This window comes from Canis aureus, chromosome 27 (genome assembly GCF_053574225.1).
Source record: "Canis aureus isolate CA01 chromosome 27, VMU_Caureus_v.1.0, whole genome shotgun sequence".
Lineage (NCBI taxonomy): Eukaryota > Metazoa > Chordata > Mammalia > Carnivora > Canidae > Canis > Canis aureus.
The window spans coordinates 25708264-25735513 of record NC_135637.1 but is presented as its reverse complement, the minus strand read 5'-3'; the positions used below and the strand labels follow the sequence as shown (position 1 = coordinate 25735513).

General features: G+C 44.1%; 3 protein-coding genes and 1 non-coding gene across 8 annotated transcripts in view; 2 read left to right on the top strand and 2 right to left on the bottom strand.

Annotated features, from left to right (window-relative positions):
* Positions 1 to 850: 850 nt before the first annotated feature.
* On the top strand, positions 851 to 6285 carry XBP1 (X-box binding protein 1). Its single transcript, XM_077874180.1, is given in 6 exon segments — positions 851 to 1098; positions 1997 to 2093; positions 3139 to 3273; positions 4680 to 4739; positions 4742 to 4825; positions 5143 to 6285. Coding segments are annotated over 6 exon segments (1167 nt in total). The 5' UTR covers positions 851 to 865; the 3' UTR covers positions 5701 to 6285.
* Positions 6286 to 10144: 3859 nt separating this feature from the next.
* Positions 10145 to 23727, bottom strand: CCDC117 (coiled-coil domain containing 117). Of its 2 annotated transcripts, none has more exons than XM_077874187.1 (5): positions 23451 to 23727; positions 22759 to 22809; positions 16695 to 16919; positions 16142 to 16279; positions 10145 to 13098 (listed from the first exon to the last, which is right to left on the bottom strand). In XM_077874187.1, exons 1-5 carry the CDS (start codon positions 23630 to 23632, stop codon positions 12861 to 12863), a joined length of 834 nt encoding a protein of 277 aa, XP_077730313.1. In that variant the 5' UTR covers positions 23633 to 23727; the 3' UTR covers positions 10145 to 12860. The 2 variants fall into 2 exon arrangements, with proteins under 2 accessions (XP_077730313.1, XP_077730314.1); XM_077874188.1 differs by lacking the exon at positions 23451 to 23727 and adding an exon at positions 23084 to 23239.
* Positions 18920 to 19027, bottom strand: LOC144300081 (U6 spliceosomal RNA). Its single transcript, XR_013366722.1, has one exon. It is a non-coding gene; the product is annotated as a U6 spliceosomal RNA (small nuclear RNA).
* A 104-nt stretch (positions 23728 to 23831) lies between the features above and the next one.
* CHEK2 (checkpoint kinase 2) overlaps positions 23832 to 27250 on the top strand; it is a 93823-nt gene continuing 90404 nt past the window's right edge. For 2 of the 4 annotated variants that reach the window (XM_077874170.1, XM_077874168.1), the window contains exon 1: positions 23857 to 24039. Coding sequence is in view for 1 of the 4 variants with exons in the window: in XM_077874172.1 (XP_077730298.1) it covers positions 23973 to 24039 (67 nt within the window). In the remaining 3 variants the exon portion in view is untranslated. Of the gene's footprint in view, positions 24040 to 27250 lie in introns of all 4 variants that reach the window. The other 2 variants (XM_077874172.1, XM_077874176.1) reach the window with 2 other exon arrangements.

Genomic DNA, 27250 nt, shown 5'->3' with positions numbered 1-27250 from the left:
TGAACATCCTGTGTGTGTGGTGGTGGTGGGGGTGTTTCCTGGGATTGAACCATTTTAATAACTTTGTGCCTAAATTTGCTCCCTAGCTGCCAGGGCAGGAGCCTCCAACTTACCCGCGTGCCAGGGGGGCTCAGGGTAGACCCCCGGGGACCCTGGTTTTAACAAGTGAAACGAAAAGAGTATACTCATAGTAGGAAATGTAGAAATGCAAATTAAAATTGCATGTATTCCTGCCACTCCCGAGATCACAAAGCCCCGGTTTCTGAAAGCCCCGCCAAGGGCCAAGCCTAGTTTTAAAACGCGCGATTTCAATTCCTAAAGACTCTTATTTAGCAGGATTTCTTTGCAGGCTGGTTGCTCATCCAAGGCCTGATTGGCGCTCGCTGTCCCCCCGCCCCCTCCCCCCCTTCCCCCTCCATCCCTCCCCCCGCCTCGATTTTCCGCTCCGCTCGGGGCCCCGAAGTGGCGCACGAGATAACTGGTCGGGCAGAGGTGACAACTGCTGTCAGTGTCGGCAAAAAGCCATCAGTCTGGAAAGCTCTCCTTTTGGAATTAGACTCAGCGGCTCCGGGGGCGGGGGGAATGCGTCAGCCTAGCGGGTAAAATCCTTTCGGGGAGGAATCTCCGCCGGGCCCCAGACCCCCCCCCAGCTTCGGCCCCTCCTGCGACGCGCGGGCGGCGGCCGCCACGCTGGACGCCCCGGCCCCGCCCCCTCGGGGCCCGCCGGGCCAATGGGCGCCGAGAGCGGCCGTGCGTCACGCGGCGCTGGCCAATCGCGGAGGGCCACGACCGTAGAAAGGCCGGGTGCGGCCGAGGCAGCCCCGTGGACGGCGGCGGCGCGCAGCGGCGTGAGGGCTGCGGGGCGATGGTGGTGGTGGCAGCCGCGCAGAGCCCGGCCGCCGGGGCCCCCAAGGTGCTGCTTCTGTCCGGCAAGCCCGCCGCCGCCGCCGCCGCCGGAGCCCCGGCCGGCCGGGCCCTTCCGCTCATGGTGCCGGGCCCGCGAGGGGCCAGCCCGGAGGCGGCCTGCGGGGGTCCGCCCCAGGCGCGCAAGCGACAGCGCCTCACGCACCTGAGCCCCGAGGAGAAGGCGCTGCGCAGGTGGGCGCGGGGCGGGGGCGGGGGCGGGGGCCCGGCTGGCCGCGCTCGGGCGCCGGGGCCTGGCCGGTGGGGCGCGGCGCGGCGCGGCGGGGGCGGGGCGGGAGGCCGGAGCCCGGGCCGCCGGGCCTTTGTCATCCCCCCCTTCCGTTCTGGGTCCTCAGTGGTGCGTGGCGCTGGGCGTCGGCGCGCTGGGGTCGGGCCCTCTGCCGCGGGGCCCCGGGCGGACCTGTCATTCCGCTTTCCTGAATTTGGCCCGTGTGCATAGACTCGATCGACCCACTTTTTTTTTTGGAGAGGCGCGGAGCTGCAGTGACCGAGGCTGGGAGGGCGGTGAGCCGTGTGAGGCTCGCTGGGCAAACGGCCTCCGAGTCCGCTTCTGGGGTCGTTGGGAGCCTGGAGCGAGGATTGAGCCTCGTACTCCGTGCTCCGTACATCTTGGTTCTTTGGTGATTCGTGGGTGCCTTTTGTGGTTTAAGTACCCACCTTCTTGAGCAGACACGGGGAGCAGCCGTCTCGGGGCTGCCCTGGATGTCAGCCAAGGTGAGAGGCCTCGGCCTCGCCCTTATTTGAGTTACACGGGGAGTAGCAAGGGGAGGAGGAAATCTCTGATGCAAGATGAGTCGTAGTTGTGTCCAGCGGCCTGGATGCGACGGGGGCGTGGATGACGCAGTGTGGGGGAGAATGAAACGGTTCCTCAAGCCAGATCCACCAAAGGCTGTGTTTTTTGTTTGTTTGTTTTGTTTTTGTTTTATTGAGGGGAGGAGCCTGGAGTATATTTTACCTTAGTCTACCTTATATGCTGTAAATGAAAACGAAAGCACCAGCTGGTGGAGCTTTCAAATGAAGATATAAATAAGGTTTGAGATGATTTAGTGTGGTATGTCCCTTCTGTTCTCAGGAAACTGAAAAACAGAGTAGCAGCCCAGACTGCCAGAGACCGAAAGAAAGCTCGAATGAGTGAGCTGGAACAGCAAGTGGTAGATTTGGAGGAAGAGGTAAAACTACTGGAGATCAAACTCTTCTCTTTTATTTCCTGTAATCCCTTCCTTGGTGAATGTTCTGAGGTTCGCTGCCCATCCCAAGTTGATTCTCTTTTCTTTTTTTTTTTTTTTTAATATTTTATTTATTCATGAGAGAGAGAGAGAGAGAGAGGGACAGGCAGAGGGAGAAGCAGGCTGCATTCAGGGAGCCCGACGTGGGATCCCGGGACTTCAGGATCACACCCCGGGCCAAGCCACCGGCGCTGCCCTGATTCTGTCTTTTTAGAATATGATCGAACAGTTAATTAAAAGTTAAACTAAACTAAAATAAAATAAAATATAAATAAATAAATAAATAAATAAATAATAAAAGTTAAACTAAAAAAATTAATCTAAATTAATTAGGTAATTAAGTGATTAAGTGATGAAGGTTGATGAGAGCAGAAGTGGTTGACCCTCTGGCATTTGGTGCTAGATCTGTCTCAAAGTTGTGAATTGCAACATTACAATGTTTATCGAGTTAGTACTAAGAAATTCATAAAAGCATGGTAGAAAATAGTTGCTTAAACCTGAGACCCTTCTTGGCTTGGGCAAAAGTCCACTTAACAGTTCCCTTCCCCTTCTAGGGCGTGCTTATTGCCTAATCCTAAATTATTCCCAGCTACACATTTTGAACACATAAGGATTTTATATATGTATATATATACATTTTTAAAAACATGTTTTGATTTTATGGCCTACCATTATCACTTCTATTAAAACCTGCTAGTTTAAGATAGGATTTTTTTTTCCCCTTGTCCTATCTAAAACCCGCAAGTCATCCTTTGCTGAGGTCTATATTCGTAGTTGGAAGCATTGTGTTATTTGTGGCCCCATGAAATGGCACTTCTTATTTTTCATAACTATGACCCTTCCTTTGAATACCTACTGTGAACGTAAGCAGAGTTTTCCAGAAGGTCAAAGAGAAGGAAAGGAAACCAACTGTAGTGAAACGTCATCAGGTGGATTCTTAAGTGAAAGAACTGGATGTTTTAATAGCTTTTTCTGAACTTATTTCCAGAACCAAAAACTTTTGCTAGAAAATCAGCTTTTACGAGAGAAAACTCATGGCCTTGTAGTTGAGAACCAGGAGTTAAGACAGCGGTTGGGGATGGATACCCTGGCTACTGAAGAGGAGGCGGAGACCCAGACCAAGGTAAGTTGTCTCATTTATCTGATGCCCTGTATGAGAACTGGTTCTAAGTGACATGACCCCTTACTGACACTCATTTTTCAACTGTGTAGTGAATAGTATTAAATTCTACTAAAGTAAGTTACACAGCTCTCATAAGAGCAAGTACTAACGGGGATCCCTGGGTGGCTCAGCGGTTTAGTGCCTGCCTTCAGCTCAGGGCATGATCCTGGAGACCCGGGATCGAGTTCCATGTCAGCCTCCCTGCATGGAGCCTGCTTCTCCCTCTGCCTGTGCCTCTGCCTCTCTCTCTCTCTCTCTCTCTGCATCTAATAAATAAAGTCTTAAAAAATATATGTATATTAAAAAAATAAAAGAAGAAATGTATTGTGGAAGGGTGCCTGTCTGGCTCAGTTGCTGGAACATGAAACACTGGATTTCGGGGTTGGGAGTTCAAGCCCCACTTTGGGTGCAGAGATTACTTAATAAAAACTAAAATCTTTTTTTTAAAGGCTTTTTTTTTTACTTAGTAGAAAGTAAAATCTTTCTTTTAAAAGATTTTATTTACTTGAGAGAGAAAGAGAGTATCAGTGGTGGGGGCAGGGATAGAGGGAGAGGGAAAAGCAGACTCCCCACTGAGCAGGGAGCTCTATGTGGGCTTCAGTCCCAGGACACTGAGATCATGACCTGAACCCAAGGCAGATGCTTAACAGACTAAGCCATCCAAGTGCCTCTAAAGGTAAAATCTTAAAACTATTATGGAGAGGCAGCCCCCGTGGCTCAGCGGTTTAGCGCCACCTTCAGCCAAGGGCCTGATCCTGGAGACCTGGGATCGAGTCCCACATCAGGCTCCCTGCATGGAGCCTGCTTCTCCCTCTGCCTGTGTCTCTGCCTCCCTGTGTCTCTTATGAAAAAATAAATAGGGATCCCTAGGTGGCGCAGCACTTTGGCGCCTGCCTTTGGCCCAGGGCGCGATCCTGGAGACCTGGGATCGAATCCCACGTCGGGCTCCCGGTGCATGGAGCCTGCTTCTCCCTCTGCCTATATCTCTGCCTCTCTCTCTCTCTCTCTGTGTGACTATCATAAATAAATAAAAATGAAAAAATAATAATAAATAAAATCTTTAAAAAAGTAGTATTATGGAGAATATCACTGAAGATTTTAAGAATATCAGTCCTTCCCTTCCAGAATCTTAATTTGGGCCATAAAAATGTTTCGTTGCACATAAAATGACAGAAGTTAGTCTTCCTTCTTTTTTCCTCTCTTCTTGAGGAAGACTCAATTAAACGGAAATAACGGAGGTAAGGGAAAGGTTTCAGCTCCAAAGCTTAGTTTTCTAGCTTTCTTGAACCTTGAGAATCACAGCTGCCTGGTGACCATTTCCTTGAGGACTCAGCAGTTTGAGTGGTTTATTTATGTTGGTCTTTCAGGGGAATGGAGTGAGGCCGGTGGCCGGGTCTGCTGAGTCCGCAGCACTCAGACTACGTGCACCTCTGCAGCAGGTGCAGGCCCAGTTGTCACCCCTCCAGAGCATCTCCCCATGGATTCTGACAGCGTTGACTCTTCAGACTCTGAGGTAAGAGTTTTTTTGGATTTAGCGAAGAGCTGTGTAACTAGTTAATTCCTTCTGTTTGATGTCTGAGATCCCTGACCAGATGTAGGAGGGCAGGAAAGGTTAATTTTGGCTGGGTTACAGGTGAAGATCGACTGCCTTCCTATCTCCAGGTGATTTAGGACATAGAGTGAGGTGTAGATAAATGGGTCTGTGGGTCTCGGAGGTCATCCTATTGAGTGATGATTCATATACATTGTGGGACCTAGTAGGAAGTATTCCAGGTAGATTCTCAGGCACATTCTAATGGTTGGATTCCATTTAATTTTTGTCTCTTGCAGTCTGATATCCTGTTGGGCATTCTGTTCAACTTGGATCCAGTCATGTTCTTCAGATGTCCTTCTCCAGAGTCTACCAGCCTGGAGCAGCTTCCAGAGGTCCACCCAGAAGGACCCAGTTCCTTACCGGCCTCCCCTTCTCCATCACTGGGGACGTCATCAGCCAAGCTGGAAGCCATTAATGAACTGATTCGTTTTGACCATGTATATACCAAGCCCCTAGTCTTAGAGATACCCTCTGAGACAGAGAGCCAAGCTAATGTGGTAGTGAAAATTGAGGAAGCACCTTTCAGCCCCTCAGAGAAAGATCATCCTGAATTCACTGTCTCAGTGAAGGAAGAACTTGTAGAAGATGACTTCATTCCAGAGCTGGGCACCTCAGATCTACTTTCATCCAGCCACTGCCTGAAGCCATCTTCCTGTCTACTGGATGCTTATAGTGACTGTGGATATGAGGGCTCCCCTTCTCCCTTCAGCGACATGTCCTCTCTGCTTGGTGTAGACCATTCTTGGGAGGATACTTTTGCCAATGAACTCTTTCCCCAGCTGATTAGTGTCTAAGGAATGATCAGTGCTGTTACCCTTTCCCTTGACTATTATACTGCCTGAAGATAGCAGAGAAAGCCTGTGCTTCGTTTAAAAAAGCCAAAGTAGAGGGTGTACAGTCCTAGGGAATTCTTCTAAAGTATTTGTTCAAACCTTATAGGTCACCCCAAGTATTCTTTTGTCATCTAGCAGTGCAAGGTACTCAGATATATTACTATAATCCAGAATTACAGCTTTTGAGGTTGTACCTTTATCTTAAGGGCAGTAGTTTGACCTAAAATTCTTATGTAAGGGTCATTGGACAAGTGTCTTAGACGTGAAATTTGAGTGGCCCTTTAACATTTCTTTTCCTCCTTCTTGGTATCCCAGGCTTGCCTCCAATTTTAGGCCCTTTAGTTTGCTTCTGCAAGCAGAGAACACCTACCTGAGGGGGCTCCTTTCCGTCATGTACAGTTCAAGTAAAGATCAAGAATCTTTTGTATAACTATGAAAATTTACTATGTAAATGCTTGATGGAATCTTTCCCTGCTAGTGTAACTTTTGGAAGGTGCTTTCTCCATTTATTTAAAACTACCTGTGCAATTAAAAAGTGCAATGCAGTGTCTTTGTTCCTCGGTAAGTCTTACTGCTTTCTCTCTAGGTGTTTCACTGTTTACAATGATAGTAATTTATCCGACTTCACTGAGCATGCCACCTTTTTTTTTTTTTTTTTTTTTTAAAGATTTTTATTTATTCATGAGAGACAGAGAGAAGCAGAGACACAGGCAGAGGGAACAGCAGGCTCCACACAGGGAGCCTGATGTGGGACTTGATCCTGGGACTCCAGGATCGTGCCCTGGGTGGAAGGCAGGCGCTAAACCGCTGAGCCACCCGGGCTCCCCAAGCGTGCCACTTTTTATTTTTTTTTATTTTTTTTTTTGAATTTTTTATTTATTTGTGATAGTCACAGAGAGAGAGGCAGAGACACAAGCAGAGGGAGAAGCAGGCTCCATGCACCGGGAGCCCGATGTGGGATTCGATCCCAGGTCTCCAGGATCGCGCCCTGGGCCAAAGGCAGGCGCCAAACTGCTGCGCCACCCAGGGATCCCGCGTGCCACTTTTTAAAGGTTTTTCCCTCCTCAGTTACTGCCTGCCTCAGTTCCTGCCATAAGTGGTACAATCTACTCTTTGAGCAGTTACTATATTTCTGATTCTGTAGCCTAACTGGCCAGTATCACAGACTAGTAAGTGGCAGAACTAGAATGCTTAGCCATTATTTTGCTATACCACCTTATGTTAAGAGATGGACATGCTGTTAAAGATCAAAATTGTCTTGCCATTATAGGGATTAAGAACATCTTCCAGACTCAAACTACCTGAATTTAACTCTGCCACTGGTTAGCCAGGTAGCCCTGGACATGTAATCACTTCCTCACCTGTAAAAGGGACATAATAGTCCATAATATCTCTAAAGGTTGCTGGAGGATTCAAGGAGATGATGCATTATAAGCTCTTGGCATATGTACACTTATCAGGTAGGTACCATCCCAAGCACTCAAAAGTTACCTCTTCCCTTAATCTACTTTGGAGAGATTTTAATCTTAGGGAATTATATACTAGAATTTGTTTCACAGAAGAATGAACCTGTTCAAAAAATCTGACACATCAATAGTATCCCAAAACTATAGACATATCCTCATCCTTCATGTGCATCTTTTCTTGGAAATCTTACAAGATGCCGAAGGACTTCCCTCATTTATAGAGATCATTTCACCTATGCCAGCATTCTATGCCAAAACTAAACTACCACTAGAGAGGTCAAGTGGATAGGCAAAAGGGAGGATTCAAGAAATCCCAAGCAGCAAGGCAAAGCAGTCTCTACTTTCAACCAAGTACAGGGGAGTTTGGTGTGATTGGAGGCATGTCCACAAAACAGCCTAAAACCCCTGGTCACTAAACCCAGAACTCAATTCTAGTTTTTGGCAACGCAAGCTTACTTAGGCTATCTTAGAATCTCTCCACCGGGATCCCTGGGTGGCGCAGCGGCTTGGTGCCTGCCTTTGGCCCAGGGCGTGATCTTGGAGACCTGGGATCGAATCCCACGTCAGGCTCCCGGTGCGTGGAGCCTGCTTCTCCCTCTGCCTGTCTCTGCCTCTCTCTCTCTCTGTGTGACTATCATAAATAAAAATTAAAAAAAAAAATTTCTCCACCCAATGTGGGGCTCAAACTCAGAACCCAAGTTTCAAAAAAAAAGAACCCGAGTCTCACACTTCTGTGCCCACCAGGTGCCCCTATGCTGCTTCCGTATCAGAAATGTATAGACAATCTCCAGCTGCCCCCATGATTAAAAATCTGATCACCTGATTTTCTATAACTGAAAATTTAAGTGCTGGGAATCTATTTAGGGATTGTCTAGGCAAATGCAATTATAGATGCATTTTAGCCACTCTCCATAATAGAAGCATCTGGAGATTGAAGCTCAAATAATTTACATTCAATGACATCACATGAAAGAGGCAGCTGCACTAACAGGGATAAGAGGACATACATAACCTGTGTTGGTCACTGGGGTTTTCAGTTCCTGTACAGATGGGTGAAAATGACTAACCACTGCTCAGCCTTGAGAAAACACCTGCCTTTAAGGACATCTTATTGAAACAAACTGGTTAGAAATAAAACCAAGACCTTTTTCTGTAAAACCAAAGCAAGATTTATATTAAATGCAGAGGGTTGTCCATAAATGAAACGAGACAAATGTCTGAGCACTATTTCCCTAGGCCTTGTAACACTGACCTATGCGGGCTTCCTTTTCTACTAGACATGCTATTGGAGTGCACACAAAGGAAAGAACCGTAGGCAAAAAGTAACATTGCCTACTCCAGGAATATTCTATGGCATCAGTCAAAATCTAATATCTAAAGAATGAAATCTTTACCTTGTGACTTCTCAAATTCATTGAATGGCAGGAAAACTGGCTTGTTGACCCATAAATCAGTTATTGAAAGACAACATACCCTCATCTTGCTGTAACTGTAGCCTAAATGCACGCAATTCAGCTCTAAGATGCCACCGGCAGACTATCTGGACCAAACAGGTACACACAACACTATTTTTTTTTAAGTTTTTTAAAGATTTTATTTATTTATTCATGAGACACACACACAGAATGAGAGACAGGGGCAGAGACACAGGCAGAGGGAGAAGCAGGCTCCATGCAGGGAGCCTGACGTGGGACTCAATCCCTGGCCTCTAGGATCAGGCCCTGGGCTGAAGGCGGCGCTAAACCACTGAGCCACCCGGGTGCACAACACTATTTTCTGAAGGAGTTTAATGTTACACTGACTGAACCATACTTTATTGTGGATTATTTAAGTCTAAATGACATATTCTGGTATTCCATGAAAACACTAAAACCACTGGTCAAGTAGGAAGAACATTGAAGCTGGTTAAGTTCAATTAAAATACTGAATTGTCACTATCTACTTAGGCTTTAGGTTCCAAATCTATGAAGAAATTAGGTAACTTTTAGCTATGATTTCCAAATTTTGGTGAAAAACAATATCCTAAGTTTTTTGTAATTGCAACTCAAACTTAACTCCACCTGCCCACAAATCAGGGATCCAAGTGATTAAGGTTGTAAATATGCAGGCAATACTGCCACCCAGTGACCTCTCAGCTCTTAAAGAAATGACCACGTAACTTGGAATTTTCCTATTCCTTCTAAAGGTCCTAAACCTATAAAAACAAAAATATTGTGAACTCTATATACCATTTCCAACTCTCTAAACATTTTTTTTAAAGATTTCATTTATTAATTCATGAGAAACAGAGAGAGAGAGAGAGAGAGGCGGAGACAGGCAGAGGGAGAAGCAGGCTCCACACAGGGAGCCCGACGTGGGACTCCATCCGGGGACTCCAGGATCAGATCCTGGGTCAAAGGCTAGCGCTAAAGCACTGAGCCACCCAGGGATCCCCTCTCTAAACATTTTTGACTGTCACTACTGTCATCTGAATACTGGCAATCAATCACCACTGCCAATCAATGCCATTGACTGACAGCAGCAAACTGATAAGGAGATTGGAAAGCATTCTATAGGTTTTAGAACTGCAAAACAGCCTATTTTGGAAAGCTAACTCACTTATGAAGCTTACCTTTAACCCAACATAATAATCTCTTCGAGATAAATTTAAGTCCCTCTCTGATATGAATGCTGCTTTAAACACAATTTAGAGGGGGACGCCTGGGTGGCTCAGCAGTTTAGCGTCTGCCTTCAGCTCTGGGTGTGATCCCAGGGTCCGGGATGGAGTCCCACATCAGGCTCCCTGCATGGAGCCTGCTTTTCCCTCTGCCTGTGTCTCTGCTTCTCTGTGGGTCTCTCATGAATAAATAAATAAATCTTAAAAAACACTAACAAAACATATTTAGAGGAAAGCAGAGGTAGCGGATTTGTTATATGCAGAATACAAATACTTCAAAAAGTTAAAACACTTAAGAAGTTTTATTGAAAACAAAATACAGAAACACCAGATTCTCATTTTAAAGTAAAATTGACAGCATCTTCCAGAACCTTCCTAGTACTGCACCATTCTTATCACTATCAACGAAACCAAAATAATTAATGAACCTGCTTATATAAGCATTCTTTCCATGGTTCCAGCCCCCACCCTATTTTCCCAAATTTTACATTTGCACCTTTTCAAAAACGAGTAGCAGGTTTTATTTTTGTTTCTGCTTTTTTATGACTGATTAATATTTGAGAGAACTGGACTTAACTTGATATTTAAAAAAAAATCCCACACACACCCTACTCAAACTCAGAGAAAATATACATTTGTTCATTAAAGCTCACCTGCTTCAGATAATTTTTCTCTTCACACATTAGCATTGTAAGCCAATGTTTGATCCATGCTTCAAAAGCTGTACAAAATGAAAAGACCTGTTGATTCCCTAAGGAAACCTTAAGGCAAAAGCAAAAGCCTTATACTACAGAAGGAAAACAAAACAAAGGCATGGAGACTGTGGAGACGGCTCAGATGAATAAGCACCACAAGGATGAAGAAAATTTCTGTACATATGCAAAAGGATAAAGTTTAAAAAGGAGCATTAAACATCCATTTTCCTGCAGAAATAATTAACCATGTCAGATAATCTGACTCCTGAAACAAATGGTTTGGATTTTAATTAACAGACTCTTCATTCTCTCCTGTATTTTACACCAGTGGTATCAGAGCCCTGTCTGGAGCTCTTCCTCCTTCCCCCATACAGACCTTTGATCAGAGGCCTCACCCACAATTCCTACCGAAGCCTATCTTAGTGTCTTTTGGGTCCTTCTTTGGAAGTTCTCACCTTCCCTTCCGTCCTAACACCGGGACTAACTCCAAATTCTGGGCATTCACTTCATGTTTTTGAGTTATACCAGAACAAACTTTTTTAGCACGGCGATTTCTTTAAGGCTACAAACTTTTAAGTTGGTCCCATTAAACAATGACCTAAAGGCAGGAGTTTTTCAAACGGCATGAATCAAACACTTGCACATTTCAACAGAATACAGTTTACATTCATCTCTAAATCTGAGATTAAGAAACTATTAGCTGGTTTCCAACTGGTTTTAACACTGGTTTGAAGTTCGAATAATTTTACTGTGTAGACATTAAATATTGTTTAAATATTAAACATTAAATCTTTTCCTGACTATCCAGACAGAAATAGAGAAAGCAGGAACAACAGGCAAGGGAAGAAACAGTCCAATTAACAGACTCGTTACTTCTACGCCATCTGTAACAAGGGGAGGGATTTCAGCATGGGTTTCGAAAATGCCTGGGAGCCGGTTTCTAAAGTCACCTCTACTTGGCAGAAGCCATTTTTTATTTCCTACACAAGGTTATCTGATTCCTACAAAGGGGGAAGAAACCCAGAAAACAAAATGAAAAGAACTGGGGTGGTCTCCTGTCGTGTGATGTAAGGGCCAGTATTACACTATTACACTCATTTCATTAAGTTATAGTGGATATTCTGTAGCACTGAAGGAAGTGTTAGTTTACTCGGCACTGAGACATTGCCACACAGAAGAGCCCTTCCTGAGAAATAAAAAAAACTTCAATCCTGGTTATCCCCAAAGGACACCTTGAGCCTCGTTTAGTTCCTAAAGATGAAGATGTCCTGCTAGCAGGAAGCTATTCTCTACTAACTGAGGTTTACTGCCCAACAGCTGAAGCACCAGGCAGAGTGGCTAGTTCAGTACATCTCAACGTCACTTACCCATAGGTTCTCAGTTAATTATTCATCATTATTTTCTACATTAATGCCAAAATACTCAACTTGCTAATATAGGTACAACCTTTTTAAAAATACCTATCAGTGCCAGGCTTCGCTGACATGGCAGTTCCTTGGGATAACTTAAGGGAGGCTTCTCCCATAGTCAATCTGCACATGGGTTACCTCTCAATCACTTTTTAAGGATCGATCAAAGTTAAAGAAGTTGTAAACATTCCTGAATAACTGGGCTTATCAATTATGCAAGGGAAACCAAGGAGCAACAGTAGCACAAGGCAAAAAAGCCTTGAAGGAAAAATCTTTTCTTTGTATTTTCATTGCATTTTCAGAGGTGAGCCACACAGCTACCAGCTATTTCATCAACATAGCTACTCAGAATTGACAATATACAAGTCTCAGAGCTCCTATTAAATCTCTTGGTAAAAGGCTCAAGCTACTGCTTTCTTCCCTCCTCTTCCCAATCATATATAGTCACCACTGTAAACAAGAGCTCCGATCTGAAGATGCAGTTGTGACTCAGCTGTCAGAGTACACAGTAGGAGCATCCTTCTTTCTTAATGCATCGTTTTCAGATTCAAGTGTCTAAATATTTGCCAACTATCTGAATGGTTTATACAATGTGACAGATGACTTAAGTCACCCTTAGACACACAGCTTATATACTTGCCTTTGCAAGTTGCAATTTCACATTCCCTTAATAAGCTCCCTAGTAAACCGTTTTCCCTCGAGACAAGCTTCCTTGGCAAAAAGTTGGATTCACGAAATGGCTACCCAAAATCAGAGTCCCACCCCAAATCACAGGTGGAGATATTACACCCGTTTCATAAAACTTTCAAGTCCCTATACTATACAAATACAAAGAGGCTCACGACCAAATACATGAGCCACCTAAAATTTGACAACTTTAGTATAGAAACTGGTTTTAGAGTTCCATCTCTTCTTCTGTGCAAGCAGCTGTCTCCAAACTATTGTAAACAGGCATCCCTGTTTGCCGAGGTTCCAAGAACAGTTCAGTTCTCCCAGGGAAGGCAGTGCCAGCAGCTGCATGCTTAGTTTGGCTCTCTCCTGTGTAGTTCTTAGCATTAGATGACGGCTTTGGCTTATCAGAAAGGAGTTCAGGGAGAGGTTTCCAGAGCACAAGCTCCATGGAAGGACGGCTCCTACGAAATAAAAAAGATTTTTATCAAAAATTTTAGGATATGGAAATAAAAGATACATGTTGAAAAGTTAATGTTTGCTATCAAATATCTAGAATTAAGAACTGAAGGCATCAAAATAAATTTTTGATGATCTAAATAGATCTTTAGAAAGGCCACTCGAATACATACAATTTTATAGTTCTGTCCATATTTTTAGAGATTTATTTTAGAGAAAAAAAGCAGAACCATATGCACATGAGTAGGGGGAGGAGCAGAGGGAGAGACACAGAATCCCAAGCAGGCTCTGCTGAGCATGGAGTGAACTACTGGCTCAATTCTAGGACCTTGAGATTATGACCCAAGCCGAAATCAAGAATTGGATGCTTAACGTGCCCCTGTTCTGCACATATTTTTAAGCAAAACAAACTAGTTATATTGGTGTGATTTAAAGTGCTACAGGGCAGCCCCAGTGGCTCAGCAGTTTAGCGCCGCCTTCATCCCAGGGCCTGTTCCTGGAGACATGGGATTGAGTCCCAAGTCAGGCTCCCTGTATGGAGCCTGCTTTTCCCTCTGCCTGTGTCTCTGCCGCGCCCCCCCGCCCCGTGTCTCTCATTTTTTAATCTTAAAAAACTAAAAAATTAAGTAAGTAAATAAAGTAATACAGGGGTGCCTGACTGGCTCAGTCAGTAGAACACATGACTCCTGATCCTGGGGTTCTAAGTTCGAGCCCCACACTGGGTGTAGAGATTAGGTACGATCTTTAAAAATAATATAAAAGCAAAACAAACAAAAAAAATATACAAAAGCAACATAAATATTCAATATGAAAAATAGATGCCCTTAATTTAATGTCATAAATTTTTTTTTTAAGATTTTATTTATTTATTCATGAGAGACAGAGACACAGGCAGAGAGAGAAGCAGGCTCCATTCAGGGAGCCCAACGTGGGACTCGATCCCAGGTCTCCAGGATCATACCCCAGGCTGCAGGCAGCGCTAAACTGCTGCGCCACCAGGACCGCCCTAATGTTATAAATTTCTTAAATTGTGGTTAATATTAGTAGTTATGGGCTACTACTACTTTGTACTAAATCATTATAAATGAAAATGAAATACTGACCAAACACATTAAAAATATCTCCCTATGCCTTTTGCTTAGTACAGCTACAAAGCAGAATGCTTTTTGCAATAAGCCCAAATGATTATGTCCCCAATGCCTGCCTCTGCCTCAGTCCTCCTCCACTCAATGATGGTTTGGTGGTTTCTGGGACCCAAAGGCAAGTAAGACAAATCACACTGAAGAACACACTCAAAAGCTAGCTTCTGGAAAACTACCAAGAAAAAAAAGAGCTATTTTTTAGACTATAGAGCAACATGACCTGCTTGACAAAACTATTTACCCACTCTCAGAGCTGAGTAGTTTATTATAGGCCCAAGCTAAGAGGCTAATGCAAAACTTCTTTGATCTAACATCACCTGAACCAACTATGGCCAAAGGCAGTAATTCCCCATCTACCTGGCATCACTGGGGCTGGTGTTCTAAGAGATTTTTTCAGATACCTGAATCTACTCTATGTATGAATCTATTTAGTCTTTCCTAGGCAACATGTAAGTGGCACTTTATAACTTGACTACTATTTTACACGTGAATAATGACTGTTTCAGATCATGTAAACTCAAGGACTATAAGAATTACAGGGCTATCATTAGGTTTTGTGTCAATGGCCCCCAAGCCTGCTTTGTTCTTTACACTCTTACGTTTCCTCTTGTCCTCACATGATTATTCTGCCACTACCCACTACTATGAGTTTGTTCTCACTTCTTGTTTCTGTGTTTCTACTCTGATGTTCTAGGAAACCAGATAATTAAACTCATTAAACTATGGCTAACTTAAGAGCAAAATGGCTTAGAGACATCTGGGTGGCTCAGTGGTTGAGCATCCGCCTTCGGCTCAGGGCGTGATCCCGGTCCGGGAATCGAATCCCCCATCAGGCTCCATGTGAGGAGGATGCTTCTTCCCTCTGCCTGTGTGTCTGCCTCTCTGTCTCTCATGCGTGAAATAAAATAAAATAAAATAAAATAAAATAAAATAAAATAAAATAAAATAAAGAGCAAAATGGCTCAGAGCTAAAGCCCTGAGAGGCTATCCACTATGAGATAAGAATGTCAGCTTTGGATTGTGGCCTTTGTGGTAACTATTCTGACTACTGGGAGATTTCTTTTGGTTTGTTTTCTAGGTCTCAGTGGTGTTCCTGAATAATTGAGAGGCTGGTAAGCAAGAGCTTTTGAAATGTGGTTCCCATATCTTATGACAAGAATTTAGGAGAGAATGAACTCTCTTGCCAATCCTCCCAATCCCAAATAACAGATGATAGTGCATTTCAGGACTTGAAAAGAATTGGAGGTTAAGAAGGTAAGGTAGCTACTCCTGCACACTTCAAACTTCTCCTTGCACAGCATTTTGTTCACCCCCAATGAACTAAGAAAGAGGCCTATACTGGGACACCCGGGTGGCTCAGCGGTTGAGCATCTGCCTTTGGCCCACGGCATGATCCTGGAGACGCGAGATCGAGCCCCACATTGGGCTCCCTGCATGGAGCCTGCTTCTCCCTCTGCCTGTGTCTCTTCTCTGCCTCTCTCTCCGTCTCTCATGTATAAATAAATAAAATCTTTAAAAAAAAAAAAGAAAAGAAAAGAAAAAGAAAAAGGCCTATATCCAACCTAAGCTAAATATAAAACCTATTGTGCTTTCATTTTGCTGGTGATCAGGGGACAAAGAGAGGACTAGGATAGGACAGGCCGTGTCTGGAGACAATGGGTTTCTCTTCAAGATCATAATTAAACAGAACCAAGGGGGTGCCTGGGTGGCTCATTTGGTTAATCCTCCAACTTTGATTTTGGTTCAAGTCATGATCTCAAGATTGTGGGATTAAACCCTGTGTTGGGCTCTGTGCTCAGCATGGAGTCTGCTTGTCCCTCTGCCTCTGTTCCTTCCCTTGCTCCATCTCTAAAAAATAAATACATTTTAGAAAATAAATAAATGGAAACCAGGAGCCAACACTTACATGGACTCAATCATTTTCTTTGTAAAGACTTCATCAAATTCCCTCTTCAAACCGGTTTTCATGGTGTCAGAAAGAACAAGACTGGGGAGATGATTGATATTTCTGTCAGCTTCCACTTCCTCATCTTCGTCAATTATCCTAAATAAAGACAGCAGAAGCAGAGAAAGAAAAATTATTTAGTCAAGCTATTATATGTATTCTAGTAATGGGATGAAATTTAAAAACACAATAAAGGCAAGAGGTGCTACAGGAAAAGATCAAGTAAAATATGAGACTCCAAGGGAAAAAGTACATACATGCAATCAGATTTGAAGAATGTGTCCTTGAAAATTCCCATAAATCAAAAATTTATATTCAGAGAGTAGGTGAAAATATTTAGCACAGTTCTATGAGCTTAACATTAAATGTGCAAACTCCTGAGTTCTCAGATTTTTCATAGTCTGAGAGGCTGAGGATCACCGTTATTACTCAATGATGAATTAGACTAGCTTAAATGAGTAGAGACATCACAGAGGAACAGCAAATAAGCCAGTGACATATGCTACCCATTTACCTGTCCTCAATTTCTTGAAGCCTCCTTCGGGCAACTTCACACTGTGGTTCTCCGGTTGTCTGATCCATTTCTTCACAAATAACATCTAACATGCCAGGTGCGGAGAGGCCACTAGTGCACGGATTTACTCCATGACTCTCTATATCCTGATGTGCACAAAGAATCCAGTCATTAGGACCAGCACAGAGCCCTGCTTCAGTTAGCCTTTTCTTTCTTACTGGACAACTGAAAAAAAAAATTCAATGACAATTCAGAGTCATATAAATGAAATGTTTATCATCCCTATCTCTAACCAAACTCTCATGTAAAAAAAAAAAAAATCGGATTTTTGACAGCGTGTGATTATAAGATAGGAAATCATGAATTTTCTTTTCTGTCATTCTAACAGCCTCCTTGAGAGATGTTTTCTTCTGCTCTGACAAATTAGACTTTACCTGCAAGATTGTGCTTTTTTCAGATTAGTGTTCAATGTGGGAACTTAGAAGTCATTCCCATTTCTTTGGCTCTGGATAGGTCAAATGGAAAGAAACTAAAATCACAAAGCAGCAGTTGAGCACCAGTCATATTTTGTCCTAATTCTGCTTGCTCCATATGGGGAGGTGGTCTACAGGCATCCTATCTTCCCTTAGGGCAAAAAATATATAACTTCATTAGGTCTGTTCCAAGTAGTACAGGTTACAGAAGACATTAAAAAACTTTATTTATTTATTTATTTATTTATTTATTTGAGAGCGAGAGAGAGAGAGAGAGAGAGAGAGGGGGGGAGACCAAGCAGTAGCATGCATACATGTGTGCACAAGCAGGGGAAGGGGCAGAAGCAGGCTCCCCAATGAGTAGGGAGCCTGATGCAGGGGCTCGATCCCTGAACCCTGGGGTCATGACCTAAGCAGAAGGCAGCCACTTAACCAACAAGGCCACCCAGATGCCTCCAATACTGCTGATTTCTTGGTCCTCTGAAATGTCAGAAGACTCTTATTTGGCTCTGAGTCCCTTACTATAATGGGGTACATTTTTCTCCCACTTTGCATCATAAACCATTTTCACTTCCTAGAAAAATTTATATTTCATAGAGCCCTTAGAGTTCATCAACTTCTTTACTTTTGCAGATTTGGAAACTAAGACCTAAAAAAGCTAAAGTGCCCTCTTCTAAGTGTCATATAAGGTAGAGTTGCATGTTGGACACAAGTCAGAGCTCCTAAGTCTTAGCTCTATGCTCTTTTCACTGAAACTGATGGCCTCCTTAAGGAAGTTCAAACACTTCAAGCTCTAACCATGAACTAGTATTTGCATGCACTGCAACATGCCCAATTTAGTTGAAAACTGTCTGAAGCACGTTAAATTCTGAAGCAGGTTAAACAGACAACTATTCAAAAAAAAAATATATATATATAGACAACTATTCTATTTAAGTCCCAAGACCAGATGTACTTTATTGCTTGGGCATTAGCAAGTACAGCCTCAAAAAACAGAACATAGCTCTGCAACTTAAAAAAAAAAATCATTAATGGCTACCACAGCTTATGACTCTATAAACTGAAGGCCAAAGGAAGTGGTATGTATTTTACAAAGAGAAATTTCTTTTTTTTTTTTTTTTTTTAAGATTTTATTTATTTACTCATGAGAGAGAGAGAGACAGAGACAGCGAGGCAGAGACACAGGCAGAGGGAGAAGCAGGCTCCATGCAGGGGGAGCCCAACGTGGAACTCAACCCGGGGTCTCCAGAATCCTGCCCTGGGCCGAAGGCAGGTGCTAAACCGCTGAGCCACACAGAGATCCCCATAAAGAGAAATTTCCAATCCTGTTAAGACTACAAAACAAAACACAAAAAACCCTGCAAAAATCAACATTAAAGCCTCTGGCAATATAAAATCTGACAAATAGTGATGCTCTTTTGAACCTAGACTTTTATTGGAATCGGCTATTAAATAATTTAAGTGTTTAGATTTTTAAAGTCTTTGAGTACAGCTGACATGCAATGTTACATTAGTTTCAGATGTACAACATAGTGATTCAACAACACTGTATCTCATGCTATGCTCACAACTGTAGTTATCAGGGTAGGGTGCCTGCCTTTAGTTCAAGTCATAATCCCAAAGTCCTGGGATTGAGCCACACTTCATCGGGCTCTCTGCTCAGCAGGGAGTCTGCTTCTCCCTCTCCTCTTTGCTCCACTCATGCTAATAAATAAAATCATTTAAAAAAAACCACAACTGTAGCTATCATCTAAATATATGGAACCCCTCACAAATTTGCATATCATTCTTGCACAAGGGCCCATGCTAATCGTCTTTGTATTGTTCCAATTTTAGTCTATGTGCTGCCAGAGTAAGCACGAGAATATGTTTAATTTATAATTTGCTTTAATTGATAAGAAAACATTAAGAATGCATAGCTATACATCACATATTTCTGTAGTACCTGGATAGTTTTATGGTGTTTTGGAAAGCAGGAGAAAAGCTACACACATAAAACCAGCTAAGAAAACGCAGAAAAAATCTGTACAGGTAATTTCCTAGTACATCCAACAATTCAACTATGAAATGCAACTGAGTTTAAGAGCTGGGTTCTGATCTCTGACCTCCAACATGATTTGGACTGTATTATTTTATGCCTGTAGGTCCGTTTTGCATATAATTAGAGATCAATGATAATGAAGTTTCAAAAAAAATGAGCTATAAAAGACTTCAAAGTACAGATAAGAGCTATGGAAGTGGCAGGTGGGCAGTACACTTCTGGGCATTAGATATTCAAATGTCAAGCTCCTTATTCTCAGGGGTTTAATCTCTCCATCTGTAAATTAAAGGCAGTTTAATTTTTTAAAGTAAGTGTTACATCCAATGTAGGGCTGGAACTCCCAACCCGCAAGATCAAGGATTGCATGCTCCTTGGACAGAGCCAGCTACGCACCCCAAAGTTGGTTACATTTTTACCAACAGATTTTATGCTTCAAACTTATCACACTGGAACTCTTTATTCATTTATCTCTCCTTTTTTTTAAAGATTTAATTAATTTATTTTAGAGAGCGTGAGCAGGGGTAAGGGTGCGGGGTGGTGGAGAGAAGCAGATTCCTTGCTGAGTGTGGAGCCTGACACTGGGCTTGATCTCCTGACCCTGAGATCACCACTTGAGCCAAAACCAGGAATCGGCCGTTCAAAAGACTGAGCCACAGGTGCCCCCGTTCACTTATCTTATAGTATACGCCAAAAGAAAAAAGCAAAGAGATCCCTGTGTATCTGCAGCAATCCCAGGGCAATTAAGAATATAAATATTGTCTGGTGTGGTGGTTTTTAAACTAAGGCAACTTTTAAATCTATTTAGCCTATGCATCAGCAAGAGTGGAAAATACAAAGTTTCTGCTGTCCAAAAAGCGAACAAATAAGCAAAACTTACCCAAAGTAAAAAGACCAATGACAAATTTTGGGGAAACATAACACACATAATAAACTACTGATTTCTGGGGCGACTGGGTGGCTCAGTGAGTTACACATCTGACTTTGGCTCAGGTCATGATCTCAGGCTTCTGGGATTAAGCCCCACACCAGGCTCCCTACTCCACAAGGAGCCTGTTTCTTTTTTTTTTTTTTTAAATTTTTATTTATTTATGATAGTCACAGAGAGAGAGAGAGAGGCAGAGACACAGGCAGAGGGAGAAGCAGGCTCCATGCACCGGGAGCCCGACGTGGGATTCGATCCTGGGTCTCCAGGATCGCGCCCTAGGCCAAAGGCAGGCGCCAAACCGCTGCGCCACCCAGGGATCCCAAGGAGCCTGTTTCTCCCTCTGCCTGCTGCTCCCCCTGCTTGTGCTCCCTGTCCAATAAAAAAAATAAAATCTTTTAAAGAAGCAATAAGCTACTTTTTGTACTAGCGGTTTCTTATACGTGAACATGAAAAAGATCAATAAGCCAATAGAAAATGTGCAAAAACAGGAACAAATGACACACTTAAACACAAATGTATTAAATGTAATGATGTTCAAAATAACTTTAGTTTACCAAATATAAATCAAAACAGTGGTCTGAAAAAAGATCTAATTTTAAGTATAAAATCCTATGCTAACACAATTCAATGAATAATTAGAAAACAAACATCCATGAAAATAACATTCAAGATATTGACCCTCACCAACATCCCAAAATGGTACTCTATTTCCTTCTCCCTACAGGTAAACACTAGGTTATTTACTTCTTTTTAAAAATACATCATCATGCATGTAGATACGCATCCCTACACTACGTTTAGGTTTGCCCAGCTTTCAACTGTATGCTTAGAGAATTTATACTGTACATATTCTTGGATGTTTCTTTTGCTCATACTATGCTTATAAGACATATCTACATTGATAGGTATAATACATTCCATTTTCGGGATCCCTGGGTGGCGCAGCGGTTTGGCGCCTGCCTTTGGCCCAGGGCGCGATCCTGGAGATCCGGGATTGAATCCCACGTCAGGCTCCCGGTGCATGGAGCCTGCTTCTCCCTCTGCCTGTGTCTCTGCCTCTCTCTCTCTCACTGTGTGCCTATCATGAATAAATAAAAATTAAAAAAAAAAAAAAACATTCCATTTTCTCCCCCTCTCTCTCTCACTGTGTGCCTATCATGAATAAATAAAAATTAAAAAAAAAAAAAACATTCCATTTTCTCCCCTTTTTTTGCTTAATACAACTCCACTGTATGAATTTGTAATTTTCTTTATCCATTTTACTACTGAGGGACATACAGGTCGTTTCTGTTTTGAGCTATTATGAACAAGGATGCTATGGACTTTCTTGTGTCTCCTGTTCCAATCGTGTACACATTCAAGAGGTGAACTGTTGGGTAATAGAGTATGTATGTCTTTAACTTACTAGATAATGCCAAACTATTTCCCAAAGTGCTTGTACTGTCTCATCTATAATACTGCAGTTATTGGTGCTCCGGTACCTAGTGGTAAAGTAGCATATCTCATTGAGGCTTTACTAGGCATTCCTCTGAAGACTGATAAGGTTGAGTGAACACCTTTCATTTATTGGTCATTTGGACATCCTCTTTGATTCTTCCACTCATTTTTCTATTAGACTGCCTGTCTATGAGATACAATTTTTTAAAAATTTTTATTTATTTATGATAGTCACACACACATACAGAGAGAGAGAGAGAGAGGCAGAGACATAGGCAGAGGGAGAAGCAGGCTCCATGCACCTGGAGCCCGACGTGGGATTCGATCCCAGGTCTCCAGGATCGCGCCCTGGGCCAAAGGCAGGCGCCAAACCGCTGCGCCACCCAGGGACCCCGAGATACAATTTTTTAACCTTTGAGTTTAGTGAAAAAGTTTGAAAAGACAGTTCTGGTGAGAAGATGGAGACACAGGCATTTCCACTGTTAAAAGGAATATAAATCGGCAACACTCTTGTTCAAAATTTAAAATGCAAGCAATTCAGCACCTAGGAATCCATTAACCTACTTGCAAATATACACAAGGAACTTTAAAAAGAATGGACACAGTAGCTTTAATCTACAGTAAAAGCAAAAGATTAGATATAATTTAGAAATCTATCAACAGGAGACGAATTAATGATCCATACCTAGCCTTCCAACAGAAATATATTCAATGTTGCAAAAGAAATGCACCCATATGCAACAAACTAGGAGAGTAAAATGAAAAGATCCAAGTGTTGCACAACGAGGGGAGTTACCTTTTACAAATGTAGAAGAGCAGAGGTATATACAGTTATAAACTTGTTAAGTTTTTAGATTATCTTCCAAAGGAGACATAGGAAACAGGTAACAGGCACTCTTAAGACTTTACAATTTGTATCCTTTTGCACACCTGAAATTCTTTTAACTTTGTCCATGTCGTAATATTCACATGGATGAAAATTCAAACATTACTAAGGAGCAGAGGGAGAAGTTTCTCTCTGATATACCAGCTACCCAGTTACTTTCCCCAAAAGGCAACCAGTTACCAGTTCCCTGTATCGCCCTGCAGAGATACTTAATGATTCACCTTTTCACTTAAATAGTCGAGGATATAAAACAGGTTAAATTTAAGCGACCGTAAGGTGAATAGGTGGCACCTGACACTTACTCATCATCCTCCTCCTCTCGTTTGTGTTTCTTTTTACAGCGCACTGAAACACTGTTGAAACAAACAAACAAACAAACACACAAACAAACAAACATTAGTCAACTGAGAAATTCACTGAGCCTGTGCTCTCGGCCTCCACTCTCCCTTTTCCCAACAATCGCGCTCATTCCACGAGTACTGGCTGTCCCCTTCCAGGCCGACTGGGATTGGACAGACAGATCACAAGGTCGCTCAGGTTGGGTGGTCCCGACGTAACTACAAGTTGAAATCTCAACTTCCCACTTTGCCAAGGGAGTGGGAAATACATCCGGAGGGACCGACTTACGTGGGGGAAAACGTTTCTGGGGGCAAGCACGGTGCTCATAAGCACCGCACTTACGATCCCACTAACAGGACCCGCTTCGGCCCCACGCTGCGGGCGAGAAAGCCGAGTGGAGGCGGGGCCCTGGAGGTCAGCCCCCGCGGCCGTGCCCAGGGCGCCTCCGCGCTGCGGTCCGCCGGGCTCCGGTGCCGGCCCAGCCCGGGCGGGCTCGGGAAAGGCTCGGCGCCGCGCCGCTCGGGTCCGCTCCGGACTCCCGGGCGCCTTCCGGCTAACGTCCCCGGGGCTCAGGCGCCCCCGCCGAGGGTCGTGAGGACGCGTAACGAGCCCGAGCCGCGCGCCCGCCCGCCCGCCCGCCCGCCGGGCTCCTCACCGTCCGCGCGCCGCGCTCCCGCCCGCGGGGCTCGGGGCGGCGCGGGGTCCCGGCCGCGGAACCAGCTCCGCGCCGTCCGCTCCCGGCGGGAAGGCCCGGCCGGGGAAGGCCGGCGGCGGCTGCAGGAAGTCCGGACCGCCGCTCAAGGGGAGGCCGCTGAAGGGCCGGCCGAGCGCGGCCATGGCCGGGGAGACCAGGAGGCTGCGCCCACGGCCCCGACCGCCCGCGTCCCCGGGCCCGGCAGCTGCGGCCACAGCGACTGCTGAGAGGCGCCCGCCTCCGAGCACGCTCTCGACCCCACGTCACGCCTTCTAGAACCCTCCACCCCGGGCCGCCCCGGGGCACGCCGGGATTTGTTGTGTGTGGAGAGTGGCTGCCGCGAGGGATACTGGGAGATGCAGTCCGAGCGGACTACAACTGGCATGGCCGCCTCTGCCTGCCTCGCGTTTCTGTAGCTGTTTTCTCCGTCGTAAAACCTGAGAACAACAGCACCTCTCTTCCTAGGGTTGATGGGAGAAGCGAATGAATTACAACATCCTGAAGCGCCTGCCTGGTTCAGTGGGTAGAGCCTGTGACTGGATCTCGGGTGGTGAGCTCAAGCCCCATGTTGGGCATACATCCTACTTTTTATTTTATTTATTAATAAGAGACACAGAGAGAGAAAGGGCAGAGATAGCGGCAGAGGGAGAAGCAGGCTCCATGCAGGGAGCCCGATGTGGGGACTCGATCCCGGGTCTCCAGGATCACGCCCCGGGCCGAAGGCTGGCGCTAAACCGCTGGGCCACCCGGGCTGCCCAGATCCTACTTTAAAAAACGAAAACTACATCTCTTAGAGCAATGCTTGGCATATAGCACATACTCATTAACTATCAGCTATTCATTATTTCCGTGTTTTAATATGAATAAAGTTTGGTGTTGTCTTAGGGGGAACAGCTTGGAGGTATCTGTAAAATACTCAGAGCACTGCGAGAGGCAGTGTCAAGTCTAAGGCCTCTGCCTAGATCTGGAAACAGTCTTGCCGGAGGGGCTAGCAGAGTTGGTTGACCCCAAATGACATGAGAGACAAGGCAAAATAACAACTAAATTTCTTTACTACTTATACTCCATTGAGAAGTCCTTGAAATAGGCCGGGACATTCCTCTAGGAACCCAGAGCTGCCTCAATGTTAATACTTTGCAAAAGATCTTAGCTTGATATTAGCTTGACCTCCATGATCCTGTAAGTCTATTTTAACACATATAAAATTCCTTTGGAAACTTTATCTCTACTTCCCAAGATACATGTTAGCAATCATCCTCCAAGCATATGACCCACCCATATTCATCTAAAGAATCTCATAACTAAAGTTTTACTAGATAGTAATAAATGGCCTTTTCCTAACAATAGCTGTCCCCTCAAGGTCCTAGAAACCTTGCTTCCAAAATTTCTTAGAGACTTATGATATCCCTAACCCCCTCCCAACTTGAAAGTATATCATCAGCCACTCCTCACCCCCCAGCACAGCTCTTTCTGCCCACGGGTCCTGTCCCTGTACTTTAATAAAACCACCTTTTTGCCCCCAAGATGTCTCAAGAATTCTTGCTTGGCCCTCGGCTCCGACCCCAACACTTTCCTATATCGCCAACCGCTGATCTTACCATTTTTCCCATCCCAGAGAATGACACTACTTTCAGTCTGGTTGCTTATACCAAACTCAATGCCCTTTGGCCAAAAACCACCTAAACACGCCTATAATTAAACAGATTTACTCCTGCTTATAGAGAGGGAGTGTCTCAGCAAAGAGGTGTCAAAAAAAGCTTCTTTTAGGATTTCGGACTGTCTTAGGTGAAACAGAAGACAGAAAGCAGGGCTTTGTTCTAGAATTAATATTGTCAGGAAGCAGGGATAGTTTTATGATTGGGTAACTTAGTTGATCTTTCCTAGAAAGTAGGAAGAATGAAGGGATGCTATAAATAGTAAGGAAGCAAAGTCCTGGGGATCCCTGGGTGGCTCAGCGGTTTAGCGCCTGCCTTTGGCCCAGGGTGTGATCTTGGAGTCCGGGCGCATGTCCCGCATCGGGCTCCCTGCACGGAGCCTGCTTCTCCCTCTGTTTATGTCTCTGCCCCTCCCCCCTCCATGAATAAATAAAATCTTTAAAAAACAAACAAACAAATTGACATGAGACAGATTAACAAGAGAAAACCAGACTTAATTTTGTGCATACAGGAAATCCACATAGACAAGAAATTCCAAACATAGTGAACCGGTGGGCACCTGGGGTGCCTCAGTTGGTTAAGCTTCTGCCTTTGGCTCAGGTGATGATCCTGGAGTCCTGGGATCCAGCCCCACATCTGGCTCCCTGCTTGGTGGGGAGACTGCTCCCTCTCCCTTTGCCCTGCTCAAGGACACACTCTCTCAAATAAATAAAATCTTTAAAAAAAAAACACCCCACAAAACCATAGTCAACAAGAGGTTTACAGGAGCTAAGGAGAGGTATAAGGGATCAAGAATACAAAGGGGAGGGGATCCCTGGGTGGCTCAGCAGTTTAGCGCCTGCCTTGGGCCCTAGGCGTGATCCTGGGGTCCCAGGACAGAGTCCTACATCGGGCTCCCTGCATGGAGCCTGCTTCTTCCTCTGCCGGTGTCTCTGCCTCTCTCTCTCTGTCTGTGTCTCTCATGAATAAATAAATAAAATCTTTAAAAAAAAGAAAAAAGAATACAAAGAGAATAACCAGCAGGAAAGTGAGACATGTTTTTTGAAAACAAAGCTTGCCTTATTATGCATATGTTTCTTAGGTAAAGAGGAATCTCTGTTAATGGCTCTGTTCCTGGTAAAGCAGGCAGTTGAGGGGGGTGGTAAAGAGCTTTTCTTGAATCTACTGGATTTTAATTGCTTTTAAGTCAAAATGCTGTTCATGCAAAAGTGGCCCCATACACTTGTACTCTGCATATCATTTTCAGACTACTTTCCACCTAACTGTATTTCTTGAATGGCTACCCAAATGCATTCTTTATTTTTTTTATTTTTTATTTTTTTTTAAATTTTTATTTATTTATGATAGTCACAGAGAGAGAAAGAGAGGCAGAGACACAGGCAGAGAGAAGCAGGCTCCATGCACCGGGAGCCCGACATGGGAATCGATCCTGGGTCTCCAGGATCGTGCCCTAGGCCAAAGGCAGGCGCCAAACCGCTGCGCCACCCAGGGATCCCCCAAATGCATTCTTTAGTTCGTAATTCTGTACCAAGTTGTATATTCCTTATCAGGCAATGTACTATACTAGAATAACTTATTATATACTACCTATTTGCAGGTGCTCTTTACCCAAATTAAGTATTCCTCACAACACTGTCAATTGGATGCTTTTCTTACGCCTCACTTTACAGATAAGAAAACTGAGGCAAGTTTTAGTTCCCAATTCCCCTATTTATAAGTGAAAGGGTTCAATCCCAGGTCTGAGACCTTAGACCCTGTCCTAAATTGCTAGGCTCTGCTCCATCCCGTTGAATTTCCCAGCAGAAAGTGCTTTGGAGGAATAAAGGAAAGCCTCACTAGAGTGTGTCTGAGACTGACTCCTTGTGGCTTCAGACCCTGGAAGCAAAAGACTGAGGATTATTATGCATTATCTCCTACAGTAACCTGAGAAGAGCGGTACAGAATTTGATGGTGGCCACCGAGAGCATCTCTTCTTTCTAGTAACAGTCTGGGTCTGCCTCTTTGAGGGGACTTCCAGTTAACCTCTCAGGAAATTGATGGGCCAGACATAGACATTTTGACAGTACCCTCTTGGCTCTGCTCTCCTGGTGGCTAATCTTATCTGGT